Here is a 22,135-nt window from a genome sequence, read left to right as displayed (position 1 = left end):
GGTTTCCTATGTGAAGGCTTGGATGACCCTTTGGAGATCCCAATTGGCTTTTCACTTAGTCTACATGGTTTACACTAAGTTATTACACACAAATAGAGGTTTGGGTGGTCTCTTAGAGACTCCCAATTGCTTATGCTCAATTGTCTTGGATAACACAATTCAAGAGAGCTTAAGACTTATTTTGATTCTCAAATCTAGCCACAACTTCGCACCACAACTCAATTTTTTCATAGGCATCATATAGGAAACTTAGAAAACAAGAAAATTTCAACAACAAGACTACTTCTAGGAATTAATTTAGAACATGTTATGAAATAAATAGCATGCATGAATTAGACCCCAAATTCAAATGATAGGCTAAAAATTTCAAGAATACATGAACAAATGTATCTAGAATTCAATCAACAAAATCAAAATTCAACACACACTTAGAACATAATGTGACAATTATTATGACTAAACATGACTCTAAGATAACATGAATGAAGTGATTTACACTTAGATTTTTGTGCTTTCTTTTCTAATCAATATTTTGCAATAAAATTGAGATCTAAAGGTTCAGCACCAGAAGATTATGACTGAAAAATGATAGAATCTAAAATCAACACAAAAACATGATTCAAGAGTATATCTATAAAATTTGAATCATAGAAATGCAATAACAAGTGTAGATGTAAGATTTAATCAGTTTATTTTTTTGAATCTACTCTAAACAACACCAAACCACAAGATAATGGAGGAGATACATGGAGAAGAAAATGAAGAACAAGCAATTAAAGTGAACTGACCGAACTAAAGATAGAGGAAGCAAAAGAACATCACCTAGATGAAGATGCTCTGGTACCATATAATGTAGCTCCATGTAGAGCCTGTAGGCTTTGGATCTTCTTCATCAATAGAGTCCTTTGCTTCTTGAAGATCAATGGCGGTGGAACGGAGAAGGAGAAAAGGAGATTGGAGAATACACTTCAAGGAGAAGATGAGTCAAGAACAAGCTCACCACCATAGGAAGTCATGGATAAAAGCTTGAAGGTAGGAGAAGATGAGTGGAGGGAAAGGGAGAAAATGAAACAAAATTTTGAGAAAGAGAGGAGGGAGAATGAGGTTTAAACTTTGAAGTCTAATTTCTCAAATCATCAAAGTTGAAAAAATATACACACAATATCTCTATTTATAACCTAAGTGTCACACAGAATTGGAGGAAAATTTGAATTTCTATTCAAATTTCACTTGAATTTGAATTTGAATTTGTGGAGCCAAATTTGGAGTCAAAATTTCACTAATTATAATTAGTGAATTTCAGTTATGGTTCAATCCACTAATCCATGATCAAATTCAAGATTCTCCACTAAGTGTGCCTAGGTGTCATGAGGCATGTAAAGCAGGAAGGACATGCACAAAGTGTGACTATATGATGTGGCAATGGGGTGTAGCAAGCAAATGCTCACCCCTTAAGTTGGTCCGAAATTTAATTGGATTGGGCTTCTCGCAATTCAATTAAATTTCTTTTCCAACAAACATCAAATAGTGCACTTAATGCATGCGAAATTAACCCTCAATACAAAAACTAGTCCAAGTGCCCTAAAATACAAGGGCTAAAAAATCCTACATTACTAGGGTACCCTCCATATACTATGGAGCCCTAAATACAAGACCCAAAAATAGTGAAACCCTAATCTAATATGTGCAAAGATAAGTGAGCTCATACTTAGCTCATGGTTCCAAAATCTACCCTAAGGCTCATGAGAACCCTAAGGTATTCGCCTGCATCCCTGGCCCAATTTTCTTGGAGTCTTCTATCCAATGCCCTTTGGGGGTAGGATTGCATCAACGGACGTCTAGCCCTTAGCAGCCGGGCTCCCCTATAGACAAGTTATCTCTAACCTCTTAAATATTTGAATATACAATAACCATTTTATCTCTTGGCAGGTATTCAATTATCTACAAGCTACACATTATCTATAAGCAATACATTATCTCTAACTTTATCTATAAGCTATCAGCTATTATCTACAAGACGATAATTATCTGCAAAGGCTATAACATCCCTTACAAATAAGAACCCACAGTTTCATTCTACTCCTATAAATATTAGATTTCTTCGAACCCTTAACACACACCAGCACACGAGCAAACACGCCTATGTACTCACATCTCAAGCACACTATACACACTTGCTTGCGTACCTTCTTATACATTCTTGCTCATTCTCCTAACTCATATACTTACTTGAGCGTCAGAGTCTTTTGTTTTACAGGTCCTCCTCTTGTTCTCTTAACAAAGGAAATTCTCAAAGTCAACGTGTGAAGTCTAGAAGCCCATCTTAATCACGTCCACCTTGACGTGTGCCAACTCCAAATTTTGGAAAGTACAACAAGTTTTTTTTTTTTTTTTACATAAAAACTAGTATATATATTTTGGTGTACAATAACGTGATTGAAGTTAACATCTTAATCTAATTAATTTTTCAATCAATATATGTCTCTATACTTAAATTACTTAAAAAAATTTAAATCTTGCTATCTTTGAATAAGTTAGTTAAAAAGTATACAAGTAAATATTAAATTGTTATTGAAGATGATATGCAATGATTTTTTTTAGCATGACATTGGTGTAGAGTATTCACTAGTTTTGTTGATGATTATTCTCTATTGGAATGACTGGGCCACTTTTAGTATGTCTCTCCTTCCAATTATGTTTTTTTATCTATAGGACTTGAACCTAAGACCTTGCTTAAGGAAATTAAACATAATATTACTCGGATCAATGACTTATTCATGTATTTAATAATTAAGATATATAATATTTGATTTTTAAAAAAAATAAAAAATTATCTCTCGAAAAAAAAGTATCTTATAACAAAAAATTTGCCACGTTTAAACGCTAATTCATAATAAAGACATAAAATTGGATGTCTGAAAATACCATTTTACTCTTCGGAATCACACTGTTTTGGTTTTGGGCCTTTTGGCAGTGGCATGATGCGTACGGTTTTCTATTTTTCTTTTGCTTTAAATATATTTTTTTTCCTAATAACTAAACATTTTTTAATCTTCTATTCTTGTAGTTAATTTTTTTAATTTTAGTTTCAAGTAATTATTGAAAATTTTTTAATTTTGATTCTTATAAGTTTTTTTTATTTATTTTTAGTCTTTAAATTTTTTTCAATTTTATTTCATTTAATATTTTAATTATTTTATTAATAATTCTCATAAGCTGGTGGTGCTTATATTAAGGATCAAAATTTAAAAAAAAAACTAATAAGGATTAAAATTAAAAATATCAAGTTACATATACTAAAACAAGAAAATTATCTTAGGTACACCAAAAATGAAAATGTGACAATATATTTAAGTTTTATTTTTATAATTGATATATAATTTTTTTTAACTAACTAAATTTGCTGCTAACATTCCTATAAAGCCACATCGTGACATGTTATGATTGTAGATAGATGCTTCTTGGATTATATTCTTTCTTCCGTAGTCTTCCATCCCTGTATCCCACACCTTCGCCCCTACCCTTTGTCTTTTCACGCAGAGACAAAGAAAGAGTGAAAGACAAAAGCAAAAAGAGCCTCGCTTTCGTGGCGTTTGGGTTACCAGAAAGAAAAGCCAATCGAAACCGCGCAGAACAACGAGGTGGTGGAAGAGAAGGAGAAAAAAAAATATAGAGGGTCTTAGAGAAAGGGCATTGAGGTAATTCCACACCACGCCCCCTCTCTCTCCCACGTTCCACCCCATGTTCACATCATCCACCCACTTGAATAGCAACACCAGCAACAGCAATAGCGAAACCACCTTTCTCTCCGTCGGTGGCGGTGGCAAGTTCTGGCTAATGGCAGCCGCGGCCTCGCCCTCTACTCCGGCGGTGCTCTTCACCGCCCTCGCCGGCGTCGCCATCGTCGCTGTGATTTTCTACGGTGCCAGTAGGTAAAACCAACAAAAAGTATTTAAAACAAAAATCACATTAGAGCTTCCAAAACCTCTATCTCCGATTTCGTTTCACTAACCCAAAAGGAAAGCTTGTACGTGTATATATTTATATTCATATTTATTATATTTATTAAATAGATAGCAATTATTATTATTATTATTATTATTAGATGAATCCTCATCGACGAAGACACAATCCATCTTCGAATTCGTCTCCTTCATCTTCACCTTCTTTTAATTCTTCTTCTTCTTCAACGATTTCGTCTTGGACCCAATTGCGTTCGGTTCTATTAGTTGTTACCTCTTCCTCACCGGCTTCTTCTCGTTCTCCCTCTGATCGGTGAGTTCTTCTTCTTCTTCTCTCTCTCTCTTTCACTTGATTTCTTTCTCTTGCAACTCCTTTCGAACTCGGATTCTTCAATTGTTCTCCGTGTTTGTTGTTTCGTGCCAGATCTCTGTTTCTCCGCATCCCCCATTTTTTCCCATCATTTTTTCAAATAGTAAAATGTGTTGATATTCGAAATTGAAGCTCCTTTCCACTTGTTTACGGCTTTATCCCTGATCCTTTTCAGATCAACCAACGAGATCAAGTTTATGATTGCATTCGTGGATTCGTATGTGACAAACTACATTTATATTCTTCAACATAGGTTCCTCCCTCAAAGAATAAATTAAACTAAAAATTTACAAAAAAGGGTAAGTTAGCAGTCAATTGAATTACTAGTGAATTATATGCTGAGGTTAGTACTTAGCAGTGTTGAAAGTACGTAACTGATGGGACTTAGGAGCTTCTATTATAAGTTTAGAGTGATAGATCTTAACATGTGTAGTTTTTTTTTTTTTTTTTCATATGGAAATATAAGCTGGAGCATTAGTAGTGTGTAAGTTGAATACAAGCAGCGCTGGTTGCATTTAAGTGCTTTATCATTAAGGAATTAGGGCCGTTTTTTATGAAGCATTTCTCTCAAAAATCAACAGAAGTTAACAGAATAAAATGTTTGGAACTTGTGACACAGACTGTGTACCATGTAGAATTGTAGTTTGTGAAATGCTGAATTTTGGAGATGTTTATTCACTTCTTCACTGGGAAAGAAGAAAACCATAAAATGGCTTGAAAACCATAAATATTGGTTCTTGCTACAGCACTGTTGTTTACTTGTGGAAGAATATCTTTTCTGTGTGTACTTTTTTTTTGGATACAGTTGTGTGTTTATTTTTCTGCATCTCTAATTAGTCCCATGATCTTGGCTCATTATTCTCTTTTCTAAAACCAGGCAGTAGTAATTAATTTATTTTCCCCTTGTATTTATAGGGGTCGGCTTAAATCACCTTGGTCACAAAGGAAAAGAAAACATGCCCTTTCACCTCAGCAATGGAAAAGCATGTTTGCAGAAGACGGTAGATTCTGTGATGGTGGAAATAAGTTCCTGAAAAGAGTGCGCAGTGGAGTGAGTTTATCTATTCTTTTATGGCTTACATATATTTTTCGTCGCTGCAATTTTTTTTTCGTTTTAGTCCTTGTAAAATATGTTTGTTTTGTTTTTCGTCCTTAAAGTGCTTTAGATAACACTTTGAACAGTAAAAAAGTGCTGTAAACAGTGAAGAAAATGTTACCTAAAGCGCTTTAAGGATGAAAAACAAAAAAACACATTTTGCATGGACTAAAAGGATTTTTTTTTTTTTTGCAGGAATGAAAACGAAAAAAACGCTAAATTGCAGGGACGAAAAATGTATTTAATGTAAACCTTCTTTTATTTACACTTTAAAATTGTATTTTGTGTGCTTCTTTTTAGAATTAATTACATTATCAATTTCTGATGCAGGGTGTTGATCCTAGTATTAGGGCTGAGGTTTGGCCGTTCCTGCTTGGAGTGTAAGCTATTCATTTCTAGATGATCTTTACTACTTTTTTCTTTCATACATATGATGTATCCTGATTACTTTTAAGTTCATAGTTCTGCCTGATGTTTTGCTCCATGTTATGCATTTGGAAGGATCACGATTGCCTCATTATTTCTTTATTTAAGAATATTGGATTTTTTTTTTTTGCATGCATTTATTTATTCAGATAACATCCACACAGCTACTGATTCTACTCGTTCTTTTAAACAGGTATGACTTAGACAGCACCAAAGATGAAAGAGATGTTAAAAGAACTCAAAATAGGTGGGCATGCAAGTTTGATTCATTTCTTTTTGGTCATTAGACTTTATGTTTCATTAGACTTGTAAAATGTTTTTGATCCCTAATAAATATTCGATTTTTGCGTTTGCTCCCTAATAAATTTTTACTTTGTGTTGAGTCCCTAATAAATTAGCAAATTTTGTATTTGTTCCTTGATAAATTTTTTCCATTTATTATTAGTCAGGACTAAAACAAAATTCGCTAATTTAGGGAGTAAACACAAAATTCGCTAATTTATTAGGGATTAAAACAAAATATCAAGGACCAAAAACAAAAGTGTTCTTTTGTTAGGGACTCAACACAAAGCAAAAGTTTATTAGGAGCAAATATAAAAATCGGGTATTTATTAGGGATCAAAAACATATTTAAGCCAATAATTTATATTGTCTGGATTTTTCCTTCTTCTGTTTTTTGGTGATGGGGCTGTTAACATCATGATAATTTTATTGCTAATCTTATTATGAAGAAAGCAATATGAGAAACTCCGCAGACAATGCCAGAAACTCTTGAAGCAAAGCAATGAGAGAAATAAGTTAAATGAAGTTGGTGAAATCAGCTATGAGGAAGATGGTGGGAGCCTCTCTCATGATTCTGGTTCTGCTAGTTCTGATGATGCAGCAAGTGCTAGGGAATCTCTTTCTTGTGAGGATAGGAGCCCTGATGTTGAACATTCTGACAATCCATCCAGTGCCCTGTTGGAAGGAGATGACGTTCCTAATGCCAACAACACTGATGTTTCTACACTGGATACTGATTTTTCTGATTCAGACTCCTCAGAAGGACCTGAAGTAATTCAGACCGTTCCTTCTGATGATGTTCAGGAACATAATGATCTCGACAAAGCTTCTGAGGAAGTCTCTTCTCCCTCCAAAGCAAAAATCCCATCAAAGCTACCAACTTCTGAAGATTTTTCCACCTGGCAACGGATTATCCGACTTGATGCAGTACGTGCCAATGCAGAATGGAAGGCATATTACCCCTCTCAAGCTGCAGTATCAGACAGTAGGGCATGTCGTGCTGCTGAGGCTGTTGGCTTGAAGGATTATGGTCACCTAGAGGCTGGCAGAATCTTCCATGCTGCTCGGCTAGTTGCTATTCTTGAAGCATATGCACTATACGACTCTGAAATTGGTTACTGCCAGGGTATGAGTGACCTGCTATCTCCTATAATTAGTGTTATATCAGAGGATCATGAGGCTTTCTGGTGTTTTGTCGGATTCATGAAGAAGGCACGGCAAAATTTTAGGCTTGATGAGGTGGGTATTCGCAGGCAACTGGATATAGTTGCAAAAATAATTAAGTTTAAGGATGCCCACCTTTTTAGGCATTTGGAAAAGCTTCAGGCTGAGGATTGCTTTTTTGTCTATAGGATGGTGGTGGTAATGTTTCGAAGGGAATTGACATTTGAACAAACTCTTTGCCTATGGGAAGTAATGTGGGCAGATCAAGCAGCAATCAGGGCAGGTATTGGAAAATCTGCATGGAGTAGAATTAGGCAGCGTGCTCCGCCAACAGAAGACTTACTGCTTTATGCAATATCTGCTTCGGTGTTGCAGAAGAGGAAATTGATCATTGAGAAGTATAGCAGCATGGATGAGATCATTAAGGAATGCAATAGCATGTCAGGACATCTTGATGTTTGGAAACTGCTTGATGATGCACATAATTTAGTGGTCACCCTGCATGACAAAATCGAGACATCATTGTCATGACTACAATAAACAGGCTAGTTTACAATGCTATCATAAAAAAATATTTGGCTACCAGCTTTCTCATGTGCTTCTAAAATAAGCACTGGATCCGCAAGAACTATTGCATGCTATTCTGAGTTCTGCTGCTTAAACGTGCCACTGCTTATTTGCTTTTTTTTGTGTCGACAATGGTGGCTAATGTGTGGATGTTGTTTTCAAATGGGAATGTTGTCTTTTTGATTCGAATCAGGAGATCTTTTCCTCTTGGGCTCTACTAACTTTCGTGCCATCTGAATATCTTCGAACAACTCATCGCTTCTCCAGGATGCTTGATTTTCGAAGGTTACGTGAAGAGATGAAATTCTTAAACAGTTAAAGTTTTACTTGATTGCTTTTAGAATCAATATCATTTAGCTTTTGATTCAATTAGTAACTGTAAGTTTGATTTTTCCATGGGACCAATTAACTGTGGTTAACATTAATTTTTTTTAATAGAACAATAACGGGGTAAGGTTCTAAGGTTGGAAGTCACGCTTCTTTGAAATTATTGTAACAGTTGAAAAAGTTCATTTTTATTTATTTTCTTACTAGTTTTGAAGAACCCCGGATACCTTATTTAATTCACCTTTTAATTTTAAAAATGAATACTATTTTTTTTTACAGCAAAATTGAGCTTTCATTAATAGCTGGATTTGCTATGACACAAGATGTGGTGATCCATAGACAAACCAGAAAACAGAAATACATGATATAATTACATCTTCACATATATCCATATAGTGGTTCAGAATTTAAAAAAAAAAAAGACTACTATTGTAATATGGTCTCTAATAAGAACTGTTTTTCTATGTAAAAAATAATAATAAATAAAAATAAGAGCTTCTTTTTAGGGAATTCTTGGCTAGATTACTATCATACCACTCGTAAAATTCTAACATAAAAACTTTGATATTTGTTTGTGTTGGGTATTCATGGCTAGATTACTAGCATTGCAAAGTAGTTAATGAAGTGACTAAAATATTACAAGAGGGGTTGAATTGGTTTTTTAAAAACTTTTAATTTTTCTTTGTAAACAAAAAGGTTTCTAATGATAGTTTAGAATGAATCATGTGAGAATGAAGAACTATTTTGAGCTCATAATGAAAATTCAAGTTGCTTAGAATACAAATACAAATTATTCTGAAAAAGAAAATCTTTTTGCAATATAAAGCTTTTTGTTTCAAAGTCAGTATTTAACTTAAAACCTTTTGATAAAACACAATTCAGTTCAATTGTTAAGATGAAAGATTAATAGATTTAATGTTTTGATCAAAAGTAATTTTTTAGATATGTGCAAAACAAAGTCAAGAGTAAGAAGAGAGAAGAGTACACACAAGTTTTATACTGATTCACTCCAACCTCGAGCTATATCTAGTCTTCACCCTTAAAGATGAGATTTAACTAAACTAACACAACCAATTCACAACTGGACCAGCAAGCCACTGGGTTTCAACAACCTATCAATTCCCGACTGGACTTCAATTCTATCCTCGACTAGATCTACTACACCACTAGGTTTCACCTTTGCCAGCCAATGACTTTTACAGAGAAATAAATATATGCTTGACTGCACATAATACACATTTTCACCTCATAAGAGAGATTCCACTCAAGAACTTAATCTCACACTTCTATCAAAGATTGTTACAAATACAGATTTCTCGCTCAGAGATCTTGCACTCAGTGTTGTAGTTTTGAAATGCTTCAACTACTTCATCATGCCTCATGAAAAATGCTTCAAATAACTCCCAAGGATACCATTCTAGTGGGTTCCACACAACTGATATGCTTCTGGAGCAAGTAGGTGCACTTTAAGCTATCATGAAGTGACAACTGATAAAACCATTCTAAGGAACCTTTCTGATGGACATTCTTAAGAACCATCAAAATAACCATTCTAATGTTTGCTAAGAATGAATCCATACTAGATGAATCCCTTTGATGATGTTTAAATTGATCTTCAGTTTTGAAGTCGCATAGCTTCATCACTCTTAACACTTCTTCACAACTTCAAGTATTCTGAAGTTGATAACTTCAAGTATTCTGAAGTTGATAACTTCAAGCATTCCGTCCAAGGTTAGACTAAGCAGTATTCTTTAGTCCTTTGTGTTGATGCTTCTTATTAGTGCTTCTCATGGATAACTTCATCATTCAACAATATTGCATCTTCTTATGCAGTTAGTTCTTACTTTCTGATGTACCCTCAATGATTATGGCAGTATAAGGAAAGTGAAGAGTTGTTATACTTCAGCCTTCTGATATTGCATTGAGTCTTTCTAAATCATTTTGATCTTCAAAAACTCAGAGTCAAGGTCTTCATCATTTTGATGTAGACTCTGCATAACTTCATTCTAAATCATAATGTTCTTTATGTAGCCTTTGATGAATATTCTATTTAAGGCCTTGATGTTCAGTATCTTTCCAGGAACTAAGTACTCAGAGGGAAGCAAACATCACCATTCTGATGGGCTTCAAGAATTCTTTTGAGATCTCAACTCTGATAGTTTTTCTTTGAACCTTTCTAAGCATCATTCTGAGTACCTTAAAATGAAGAAACATATTTGCTTAAAGAAATAAACACTGAAATACTCAAGCAGAATGTTAGTAATCACTTAAACCCATCATCCTTTCAATTTGCATTGCTAGTGGTTTGTCATAATTAAAACAAGGGATATGGATTCAACAATCTCTTCTTTTTTGATGATGACAAACCTTTAGGAGAAAATTCAAAGGGTGATAGTACCTTTATGAGCTTTTCAGTTTTTAGCTCCCCTTGGGAGTATGCATTACATTTGTTTCATTTAATTAAAGGCAAGAGTAGTTTGTATCATTTTTGCTTAAGTTTACTTTATCCATTTCTAGTTAAAAATTCAAAAGCCAAAACACCCACTTATGGCAACCTTTGGCACGTACACCATGGCCTATGCAAGGGTCATTCATGTTGTAAAATTGCTCTTGTCAACTAGCCTTAGGCCATACTTTTCATTCTCCAAAAACAAAAAACAAAACTTGGAACCTCTATTTTCCACCATTTGCACGAGTTCTTCAAAGTAGGAAAGGCATCCATTTTCTTCATCTTACAATCTCTATACTAGTTTTCTTGTTCTTGAGACTTCTTCTCTCAAAGATTTGGTATTAAGCTTTTAATCTCTCTTTCTTCTTGTTTCCTCATCATTTTTGTGGAAAGCTCTCATTTTTTTGGTTCCAAATTTCTTTTTCATTCTTTGAAGCTTGAGACTTCAAGATTCAAGTTCCTTATTAATTTGAGTATTTTCATGAAATCTTCATCAAGGTAAGGGGAGTCTTTCCACTTCTTGAACCTTGATCTTGTTATCTTTGAAAGCTAGGCTTCATTGAATGTTGTATCGATGCTCAAAATTTTGTAGCTACTGCCTTGGCTGGAACTATGTGATAGTTTGTTTTTCTTGAGATTTTAAGGTTAACAATGAGTTCTTTGGGTGTCAAAACTTAGGGCTAGCCTTAAATTTAGCTTAAATCAGAGTTTTTTTTAGTAGAAGTTATGAATAAAACAAGTTTAAAGACTTTTTGTAAGATCAAAATCTGTCACGAAATTGAATTGATTGTTATGGCTTTATGGACCATTTTTCTTAAAGATTTGACTTCACAAATGAGTTTTTTAGGTGTGAAAATGTAGGGTAGCATCTATGATTCATGAAAAACCGATTCTCAGAACACTTAGAACACTGGAAATAAGTTTAAGAGCATACCTTTGTAAAATTGAGCGGTAGAGTAATTTTAGACAACAAACAACTTAACATAGGAATTCATGCCTTTGGATAAATTTATCTTAGGATTATTTTTTTGGAACTGTTGATTAATTTGCTATATTATTGCTGAGATAAGTTGCCAAACCTGATGACTGTTGTATGTCCTGAATTATTGTGGCTTTCACTAATAGAATTATTAAGGCACATGTATATTATTATTATTATTGTTGTTGTTGTTGTTGTTGAATGATGAGACCAACAGAGTGTGAACTTTGACAAATGATGAGACCAGCTACAACTCCCCTGGGCGAATTTGTCTGCACCTCTTGGCTCTTTTCTATAAATAGCCATGCAAATGATGGAGAAAGAAACACTAGGACTAGATGAAAACGTGAGGAACAACACAGAAGGAAGAAGGAAAGCACAAAGTGGAGCCCGAGCGCTATATAGTTATGACGATAGATCACATCCTTCATAATTTCTCTTGTAATCTTGTGCTTTATGCAATGATCGGTTAGTTTCTCCAAAGGATTGGATGTAATCTTCGTACCCTTATTTATCTCTTTTGATATTATATATTTGTATGAATCTTTTCTACTAATTGTTGGTGATTTCATTCTGTTTGTAATGCTGGATGCTATTTGATCACTAGTTTCATGAAATTGGATTTTAAGTTTGGCTGGGAAGTACTCTTAGAAGTTGAACTGAATGAAATTACTCTCTACGTTACGTTGCTAGGAGTAGAGCATAACATTTTGATTGCAAATAGCATGAGATTATGATTGTAATGCTGGGATATTTACTTCATATGCGAGGGATCAATATTCGATAAATATTCTTAGGATTCTTGAGTGCGAGGGATTGATTTGGGGTCACTTAATGCGTGCATCAGTAATGTTAGAAAATGAATCTTATATGTTAATCTTATTAGGATACTGAGGGTATGAATGATGAAATCCAAGTTTTTCTTGAATTAATTAAATTCATTATTATTGTTTCCGTAATTTTATGTATTTCCGATGCACTAAAATTCCATTATTTTCGTTATTTCTTTACTTTAGTTATCTTTTGTTAGTTAGACAAACACATGATATTTCAATTAAATTTGTACATAACTATTAAATTGATAACCTTTATCCGTAGGAATTAAGTAACTCAAGTACCTATAGAGATGATCTCTTTTTATAAATATGTAGCCTGCGATGACATTGGTACGCTTGCCAAAAGTCTAATAGTTATGTGTGTACAACATGATTCTTTGGGAAAACTAACAAAGTGATTTAAGGGAATCAAGGCCGGGAAACCCAACAACGTGGCCACTTAGCTTTTGGTTCGTATGACGCAAGTACTAAAGACTCTAGAGCAAGATTGTGATGTTGAACTGGTTGAGTATCGTGGGTTGTCTGCTTTCACCAAGCACAATCCACCCAAGTTCAAGAGCGACTTTGACCAGAAAGGAGCTCAATGTTGACTTTTAGAAATTGAAAAGATCTTCATAGTGTTGGGATGATATGAGGAGCCCAAGGTGACTTATGCCACCTACATGCTGAGCGGAGAAGCTGAGGATTGGTGGAAGTTTTCTAGTCAAACCTTGCCAAGTAAGGAAGGAGTTATAGTGTGGGCTGCATTCAAGGAGAGTTTCTTGGGTAACTACTTCCCAAGGGACTTGCGCAAGAAAAAAGCCAGAGAACTCTTGGAGCTGAAGTAAGGGAGCATGACTGTAGGAGAATATGCTTCAAGGTTCCATGAGCTAATGAAGTATTGGCCATACTACAAGAATGAAGAGAATGGTGAAGACATATGTTCTCAGTTCGAGAATGGTTTGAGAGTTGTCATTCGCACTATAATGAGCATGTTCTAGATCACTGATCTTCTTACTTTGGTGAGCAAATGCCGCATCTGTGAGACTAGCGTTAAAGGGAAGCAAGCCGAGCCTAAGTTTGGAGGTCTGTAGAGGAATGATAGGAGGCACCAAGACCAGACCTAGCATAAGCAGTCAATATGATGAGTAGGTATATGGGTAAACTTGGGAAGGAACACTAGCAAGTTATGAAACATACATTCAGGTACCTTAAGGGTACAACTGATATTGGACTGGTTTATCAAGGTGACACATGTTGTGCCCTTGCCGGATATTTGATTTTGACTATGTTGCAGATTTGGATGCAAGACGATCTACAATAAGGTATGCATTCACAATTGGCAATTCTCTTGTCAAGTGGAAGGCTGCACTTCATCCCACAGTTTCCTTGTCTACTACAAAGGCTGAATACATGGCTCTGGCAGAAGTAGCAAAGGAAGGTATCTGGCTAAAAAGTCTTCTTAGCAATCTTGGGTTTCCACAAGATAAAGCTATCATTTTCTCTGGGACAGTCTGAGTGCAATTTGTTTATCCAAGGATCAAGTCCATTATGAAAGGACTAAACATATTGACATAAGATACCACTTCATTTGTACAAAGAAGTGGATTACAATCTAGAAAGTTGATATGATGGAGAATTCAACCGATATGCTCACAAAGTGTGTTCTTCCAGGAAAGTTCATGCACTATTTGGATTTACTTAATGTAGATTGCTATAAATAAAACTATTACTTCTAATTCAAAATTGTTATTGAACCAAGGTGGAAATTGTTGGAGGAAGGAGTGGACAACATTGAAAGAGGTGACTTGACGACATTGTCTGTATCATCTAGTCTAGCCTTCTATGCTGGAATTTGTCTTTTATCCAGTTAAGTATCTAGTCTAGTCTACCTATGTACCATCCAATTTGTTTAGTTAGTTTGTTTAGATGGTTCATTAACAATGTCCTCTGTTGTAACTGCTTTATCCAGTTGTAACCATTTTTATGTTATTCTGTATGCTCCTATAAGAGGAATTAGTTAGCAAGGTTCAATAAGTGAGTTAGAGAGCTTCTGAACTCAATTTTGGTGTATTTTTTTTATTTCTATTTGCAATACAATTTCCATTGTTGTGTAATCTATCTTCTCCTTCTATAACGACCCGCCTCTTCGCTATGATATCATCACTCTAAATCACGTAAATTTCAATTTTTAAATGAAAACTCCGTTAATTTTCTTATGAAAAATGAGAGAAATTTTTTCACAATATATATTCACCAAACAACGCACAATTACTTCAATGAATATATATATATATATATATATATATATATATATATATATATATATATATATATATATATATATATATTAACTCAGTATACGCCATTCGCATAACAAAAAGTAAATTAGTTCATACATATAATTAAATCTATGATTTACATCCTCAATTCAAAAAAAAAAATTATAGCATTAGCTATAGAGGAGTTGATTAACAAAACACAACTCTCTCCCAAAATAATCCCAACATCATCACATTGGCTTGGCGGCTCCATAAAAAATCTCACTTCATATACACTACTGTTGTCTGTCTGCTCCCACGAATGAAGGTTCGCAATCATCACAGGTGCCAACCACACGGTACAAAAATTACAAGGATGAGTTTATTAAAAAAGAAATTAACACAAAAATCAAATGACCATGATTACTAAGAAAACATTAACAAATACCATAATCATATACAAATATCCATAAGTCCAACATACACTCAACAAGTAGTCATCAATGATCCATAATTCCAATTAATTATGCTCAATATGATGCATGCACTTGACCTTGACTCTCAAATGCAATATGGTACTATTCATCAGGAAAGAGCCCAATGGTGATAAGCCTGAGTCAAGGTCACCCTTGTTGTGCACAGACAACTCCCTTGTCGTGCAAGGTCACCTTGTCATGCACAGACAAGTATCAAGGTCACCCTGTAATGCACAGACAACTCCCCCCCTCCTCCATGGTGATCAGCCTGAGTCTCAAAGGAGTTCCAAACCGAGTGACATGCCCCCAAGTACAAGTATTCCTACTCATGAGAAACTCCAAGTACTTACTGACAAAGTTCATACTATTTTCGTGCAATATGAAGTATGAAACATAGGCACCATCAATGCACTAACCGTGGATAATTAAAGATTCTAAGCCATCCCCCTTTAGAGATGCTTAAAACTCTTTAACCACTCTATTTCCCCCACCAGGGATATCCATAATGGTCACTGCACCCCCCGTGTACATACACAACATACATCATCACCATGACATTTTCAGCATCAACAACATCTCATCTCAATGTCATTATTAACATCAACATCATCTCATCTCAATGTCATTCTCAACATCAACATCATCTCATCCTCAAAACTCCCAATCTCACACTATTAGGGGTAACCTGAGATGCAAGGCTAAGGTCTCTAAATTGTTCTGCGAGATCCAGCTCTCTAACTGATGCAATCCTCCCTAGGAAGGGACCAGTCACTAGAGCCATGAGCAAGAGGCTCCAAGATGATTGGACTAGAGCTGCTGAAGAAGGCCCTAGGATTCTCATGAACCTCAGGGTAGATTTCTAAGCCCATGGGCCAAGGTTGGATCCAATTATCTTTGTACATATTAGACTAGGATGTCATTATATTTGGTCCTTGTATTTAGGGCTCCATAATGTAGGTAGGGTACCCTAGAAATATAGGATTTTTCAGCCCTTGTATTTTAGGGCACCTAGACTAGTTTTTGTATTAGGGGTAGTTTTATAATTTCACATGCACTAAGTGAATATTTGATGCGTGTGGTTGGAAATAAATTTAATTGAATTGGTAGAAGCCCAATCCAATTAAATTTTAGAGGGGGAGGTGAGTATTTGCTTACTACACCCCATTGCCACATCATATAGTCACACTTTGTGCATGTCTTTCATGCTTTACATGCCTCATGGCACCTAAGCACACTTAGTGGAGAATCTTGGAATTGATCTTGGATTAGTGGGCTGAACCATAACTAAAATTCACTAATCATAATTAGTGAAATTTTGGCTCCACAAATTCATTTTCAAATTCAAGTGAAATTAGAATTGAAATTCAAATTTCCCTCCAATTTTGTGTGACACTTAGGCTATAAATAGAGGTCATGTGTGTACATTTTTTCAACTTTGATCATTTGAAAATGAAACTTTAGATTTCAGAGCTCTTTTAGAGCACAAAATTTTGTGCTCTTCTCTTCCTTTCCCTTCATTCATCTCCTTCTTCCTCCAAGCTCTTATCCATGACCTCCTATGGTGGTGAGCTTTTTCTAGACTCATCTTTTCCTTGAAGTGGCGTCTCCTCTCTCTCTTCCTTCTCCATTCTACTGCCATTCATCTTCCAAGAAGCAAAGGCATCCATTGATGAAGAAGATCCTAGGCCTACAAGCTCCAATGGAGCTTACACCACTAACCATCAAGGTAGATATATGTAGGGATTTCCTACTCAAGGCGTCAACCACTACATTGGCTTTGTTGGGATGGCAGCTAAGCTCAAAATCATAATCTTTAAGAAACTCTAACCATCTCCTTTGACGCATGTTCAGCTCTTTTTGACTAAACAAGTACTTAAGGCTCTTATGATCACCAAAAACCTCAAACTTGGAGCCAAACAGGTAATGCCTCCACATCTTAAGGGCAAAAACTACAACAACCAACTCCAAATCATGGGTGGGATAATTCCTCTCAGGGGTCTTGACTTGTCTAGAAGCATAGGCCACTACTTGGCCATTTTGCATCAACACTCCTCCTAAACCCATCTTTGATGCATAAAAATACACCTCAAAGGGTTCTCTCAGGTTAGGCAAAACTAGCATGGGAGCCGTCATCAACTTTTCCTTAAGGGTTTGGAAACCATGCTCACACTGGGTATCCTACACAAAAACTTGACCCTTACAAGTCAGTTTGGTCAAAGGTAAAGCTAACTTGGAGAAACCTTCTATGAATCTTCGATAATATCCTACTAAGCCTAGAAAACTCCTAATCTCAAAAGCAGACTTTGAACTCTCCCACTCAAGAGCAACTTCTATCTTAGAGGGGTCTACAACTATACCCCCTTGAGATATCACTGTAGAAGCAAAACTTCATGATGAAACAAGATTGATTCAAAGATGTTTTGATGATAACAAAGGTGATGACAAAAAGCTCAAAGGTCAATCAAAAGAATGAGTTCAAGATGTTCAAGAGAGAATCAAGAACACTTCAAGATTCAAGAGGAAAGTTGATTTCAAGAATCAAGAATCAAGATTCAAGGATCAAGCTTCCAAGAATCAAGATCAAGATTCAAGAATCAAGAGAAGACTTAATCAAGATAAGTATGAAAAGTTTTTTTTTCAAAAACTGAGTAGCACATGGATTTTTCTCAAAACATGTTTACCAAAGAGTTTTTACCCACTGGTAATCGATTACCAGATTGTTGTAATCGATTACCAGTAGCAAAATGGATTTGAAAAAGTTTTCAAATGAATTTACAACGTTCCAATTAATTTCAAAATGTTGTAATCAATTACAAGTATTTGGTAATCGATTACCAGTGTGTTTGAACGTTGAAATTCAAATTCAAATGTGAAGAGTCACATCCTTTCACATAAAAGCTTTGTGTAATCGATTACACTGATTTGGTAATCCATTACTAGTGATTGTTTCTGAATAAATCAAAAGATGTAACTCTTCAAATGGTTTTTGACTTTTTCAAATTGGTTTTAAGTTTTTGTAAAAGTCATAACTCTTCTAAATGGTCCTCTTGACCAGACATGAAGAGTCTATAAAAGCAAGGCTTTGTTTTGCATTTTAAAAACAATCCAATCAATCCTTTACAAGCCTTGAATCTCTTTGAACTTCTTCTTCTTTCTTTTGTGCCAAAAGCTTTCCAAGAGTTTTCTGGTTTTCTAAACCTTGAAAACTTGTGCTATTAATTCTTTTCATCTCTTCTCCCTTTGCCAAAAAGAATTCGCCAAGGACTAACCGCCTGAATTCTTTTTGTGTCTCTCTTCTCCCTTTTCCAAAAGAACAAAGGACTAACCGCCTGAATTCTTTTGTGTCTCCCTTCTCCCTTGTTAAAGAATTCAAAATGACACAGTCTGAGAATTCTTTTGATTCTTCCCTTTCCCTTATACAAAAGTTTTCAAAGGACTAACCGTCTGAGAATTCTTTTGTATCCCTATTCACAAAGTATCAAAGGTTTAACCGCCTATGATCTTTGTCTTAACACATTGGAGGGTACATCCTTTGTGGTACAAGTAGAGGCTACATCTACTTGGGTTGTTGACTGAGAACAAGAGAGGGAACATCTCTTGTGGATCAGTTCTAGTGGAGGGTACATCCACTAGGTTCAAAGAGAACAAGGGAGGGTACATCCCTTGTGGATCTTTGCTTGTAAAAGGATTTTTACAAGGTTGAAAATAAATCTCAAGGACCGCAGGTCGCTTAGGGATTGGATGTAGGCACGGGTTGTTGCCGAACCAGTATAAAAACTCTTGTGTGTTTGTCTCCTCTTTCCCTACTCTTTTACTTTCCGCTGTGCATTTTAATTTCCGCTTTTACTTTTGGTTAAATTTCTCTTCTACTCCTTATTCTCTTAACAACATAAGTAAAAGCCTTAGAAGAGTAAATTTTTAATTAGTAAAGGTTTAGGAATAATTAATTCAACCCCCCTTCTTAATTATTCTGAGGCCACTTGATCCAACAATCACATGCCTTGGGAAACTAATTTTCTTTAACCAAAACTCACACTTGGACAACATAGCATAAAGATGTCGGTCCCTAAGGGTATGCAGCACAATCCTCAAGTGCTCCTCATGTTCCTCTCTAGTCTTGGAATATACCAAAATATCATCTATGAATACTACCACAAAACTATCGAGGAAAGGGTGAAAGACTCTATTCATGTAGTCCATAAACACAACTAGAGCATTAGTCATACCGAATGGCATCACTATATACTCGTAGTGACCATAACGAGTCCTAAAAGCAATCTTTGGAATATCCTCAGACTTCACTCGGATCTGATGGTAACCTAGCTTAAGGTCTATCTTGCTAAACACACAAGTTCCTACGAGATGGTCCATAAGGTCGTCTATTCTAGGCAAATGGTACTTATTCTTAATTGTCACCTTATTCAACTGGCGGTAGTCTACACACAACCTCATGGTCCCATCTTTTTTCATCACTAACAACACTGGTGCTCCCCATGGAGACACACTAGGTCACACAAACTGCTTCTCCAACAACTTCTCTAACTGATTCTTAAGCTCAACTAACTCTATAGGAGACATCCTATAAGGGGAAATGAATATGGGTCCAGCATCAGGTACCAGGTCTATGAAAAACTCTATCTCTCTCTCAGGTGGTTAATTGAATATATCCTCAGGGAACACTTCAGGAAACTCTCAAACAACAAGGAGGTCACCCATGGAAACCTTTGTCTCTACTTCCAGGTTAGACAAGATCATGTACAGTTGTGCATCTTCTTTTAAAGATGTCACAACTTGGTTGGTAGAGATAAACATCCTATCCTTACTAACTCCAGAATCATCAAACACCACAATTTTATCAAAACAATTTAATAAGACATGGTTGGAAGATAACCAGTCTATACCCAGAATAACATCAATTTGGCTGAAAGGCAAACAAATAAGATCAATTAAGAATGTTGTACCAGAAATTTCCATAGGACAATTCAAACACACATGAGAAGTTGACATAGAACCACTGGTTGGGATCTCTACCATCAGATCTTTATTTAAAGAAGACACATAAATCTTAAGTTTCTCTACACGCTAACAAGATATAAAAGAATGGGTTGCACCAGAATCGAACAAGACAAGTAAGGGAATCCCACTTATGAAATATTTACCTTGGATTAGATCTTTGGATTTCAAAGCTTCAACAATGTTAAGGGTAAAGACTCTTCCCATGGCCTTTTGACGTCCAGTTTGGTCATTTAGGCCCTACCATTCTACTCCTTCTTGGGATATGGGCAGTCTCTCTGAATATGCCCTTTTTGTCTGCAATTGAAACAGGTTGTGTCTTTATCTGCACAATTTGAGGAGATGTGCCCTGGCTTACCACACTTGTAACAAGTGACCTGAGTTAAGAAAGTAGTGGGTTTGCTACCACTACCACTAACAAACCCCATAGCAACAGTCCTCTGATTGTTGGGGCGATTACCATATTACTTAGGAGGGTTCGAGTACGATTTTCCCCGATTTTGAGGTTCATTCTTTTTGTTCTTCACTGGGCCTGTACTCCTATAATAGACCACCCTGTCTCAGGAGTCTTCATCCCAAATCCGGCACATGTTCACCAAAAGTGGAAACTGACAAATACCTTGGTAATTCACAGCTTGTTTCACCTCAAGTCGTAAGCTGTTTAGAAACTTCACGCATTTTGAACTTTTTCCATATCTTCCTTGATAATGAGGAAAGTACCTCACCAGCTCCTCAAACTTGGCTGCATATTTAGCCACAATCATGTTCCCTTGCTTGAGCTCTAGGAACTCCATCTCCTTCTTATTCCTAACATCCTCAGGAATGTATTTCTCCAAAAATAATCTCTTGAAGACTTCCCAGGTCACAGCAGACCTTCAGCCTCCAAGCATTAGCAAGTGTTCTCCCACCAATACTCAGCTTCTTCCACCAGAGTATATGTACCAAAAGCAACTTTTTTCCCCTCCGGACATGCCATCACTAGGAAGATTTTCTCGATCTCCCTTATCCAATTATGAGCACCATCAGGGTTGTATCCTCCATTGAAAGCAGGTGGATTGTTTCGTTGGAAGCGGTCCAACCCTTGATACACAGTAGCTCCAACAGCTGTTCCCTTATTCTAATTCCCCATAGCCTGAGCTAAGGCTTGGACAACATCAGCTATAGCACGATCATTCTATCCAACAATCACTCCCTATACACACTAGGAAGTGAGTACATGGAAAGAATACACACAATAAAAAGAACAGAACAAAATCACACCTATCTCAGGTCCCTACTTAGTTACTTTTGAGAGTTGACGCCTCGAGAAATTACTCCTCTAAAATAGTCCTCTCTCGAGACATTAACACTCACTTTCCATACTTTGTATTCTTGATCACTTGCCATATCATCCTATTGCACTTCACAAATTATACAGATGGCTAGTCTGCTAACTCATGACAAGGCATTGAAACTCATGGTATAGCAGACATCAAGGGAACAAACATGTTATGACTATACCAATCAAATCTTTATAACTCATGGAAACACAACAAGGTGAGTAAGTTCCAAATACAAACAACAAACATCAAGTATTAAACAAGGCAACCACAAAATGCATAGAGACACATAAAAGACTCACAACTCACAGCCTGAAAGGTTCGATCGACTCTAATACCACTAATGTAACGACTCGTCTCATCACTACGATATTACCACTCTAAACCACATAAATTTCAATTTTTAAATGAAAACTCCGTTAATTTGTTTATGAAAATTGAGAGTAAATTTTTTGCGATATACATTCACCAAGCAATGCACAATTACTTAAATGAATTTATATATAAATATACTAACTCGGTACACGTCATTCACATAACAGAAAGTAAATTAGTTCATACATATAATTAAATCTATGATTTACATCCTCAATTCAAAAAAGAATAATAGAACCAACTATAGAGGAGTT

General features: G+C 35.7%; 1 protein-coding gene across 3 annotated transcripts; it reads left to right on the top strand.

Annotated features, from left to right (window-relative positions):
• The first annotated feature begins 3,458 nt into the window (after nucleotides 1-3,458).
• Nucleotides 3,459-8,389, top strand: LOC114384747 (GTPase-activating protein gyp7-like). Of its 3 annotated transcripts, XM_028344513.1 has the most exons (6): nucleotides 3,812-3,932; nucleotides 4,106-4,275; nucleotides 5,248-5,383; nucleotides 5,759-5,808; nucleotides 6,048-6,101; nucleotides 6,586-8,389. In XM_028344513.1, exons 2-6 carry the CDS (start codon nucleotides 4,106-4,108, stop codon nucleotides 7,829-7,831), a joined length of 1,656 nt encoding a protein of 551 aa, XP_028200314.1. In that variant the 5' UTR covers nucleotides 3,812-3,932; the 3' UTR covers nucleotides 7,832-8,389. The 3 variants fall into 3 exon arrangements, with proteins under 3 accessions (XP_028200315.1, XP_028200313.1, XP_028200314.1); XM_028344514.1 differs by lacking the exons at nucleotides 3,812-3,932; nucleotides 4,106-4,275 and adding an exon at nucleotides 3,459-3,698; XM_028344512.1 differs by lacking the exon at nucleotides 4,106-4,275 and having other exon boundaries at nucleotides 3,459-3,932.
• The last annotated feature ends 13,746 nt before the right edge of the window (nucleotides 8,390-22,135 follow it).

Source organism: Glycine soja, chromosome 14 (genome assembly GCF_004193775.1).
Source record: "Glycine soja cultivar W05 chromosome 14, ASM419377v2, whole genome shotgun sequence".
In the NCBI taxonomy this organism is placed as follows: Eukaryota; Viridiplantae; Streptophyta; class Magnoliopsida; order Fabales; family Fabaceae; genus Glycine; species Glycine soja.
The sequence above is the reverse complement of the archived record's forward strand: the minus strand, read 5'-3'. Positions and strand labels throughout refer to the sequence as shown.

Excerpts from the sequence above, each read along its gene's own strand:
- LOC114384747 (XM_028344512.1), top strand. The coding sequence starts at position 3,742 with ATGTTCACATCATCCACCCACTTGAATAGCAACACCAGCAACAGCAAT. Across the intron at positions 5,384-5,758 it reads TGAAAAGAGTGCGCAGTGGA|GGTGTTGATCCTAGTATTAG; the intron begins GTGAGTTTATCT and ends TTTCTGATGCAG. Across the intron at positions 6,102-6,585 it reads GTTAAAAGAACTCAAAATAG|AAAGCAATATGAGAAACTCC; the intron begins GTGGGCATGCAA and ends CTTATTATGAAG.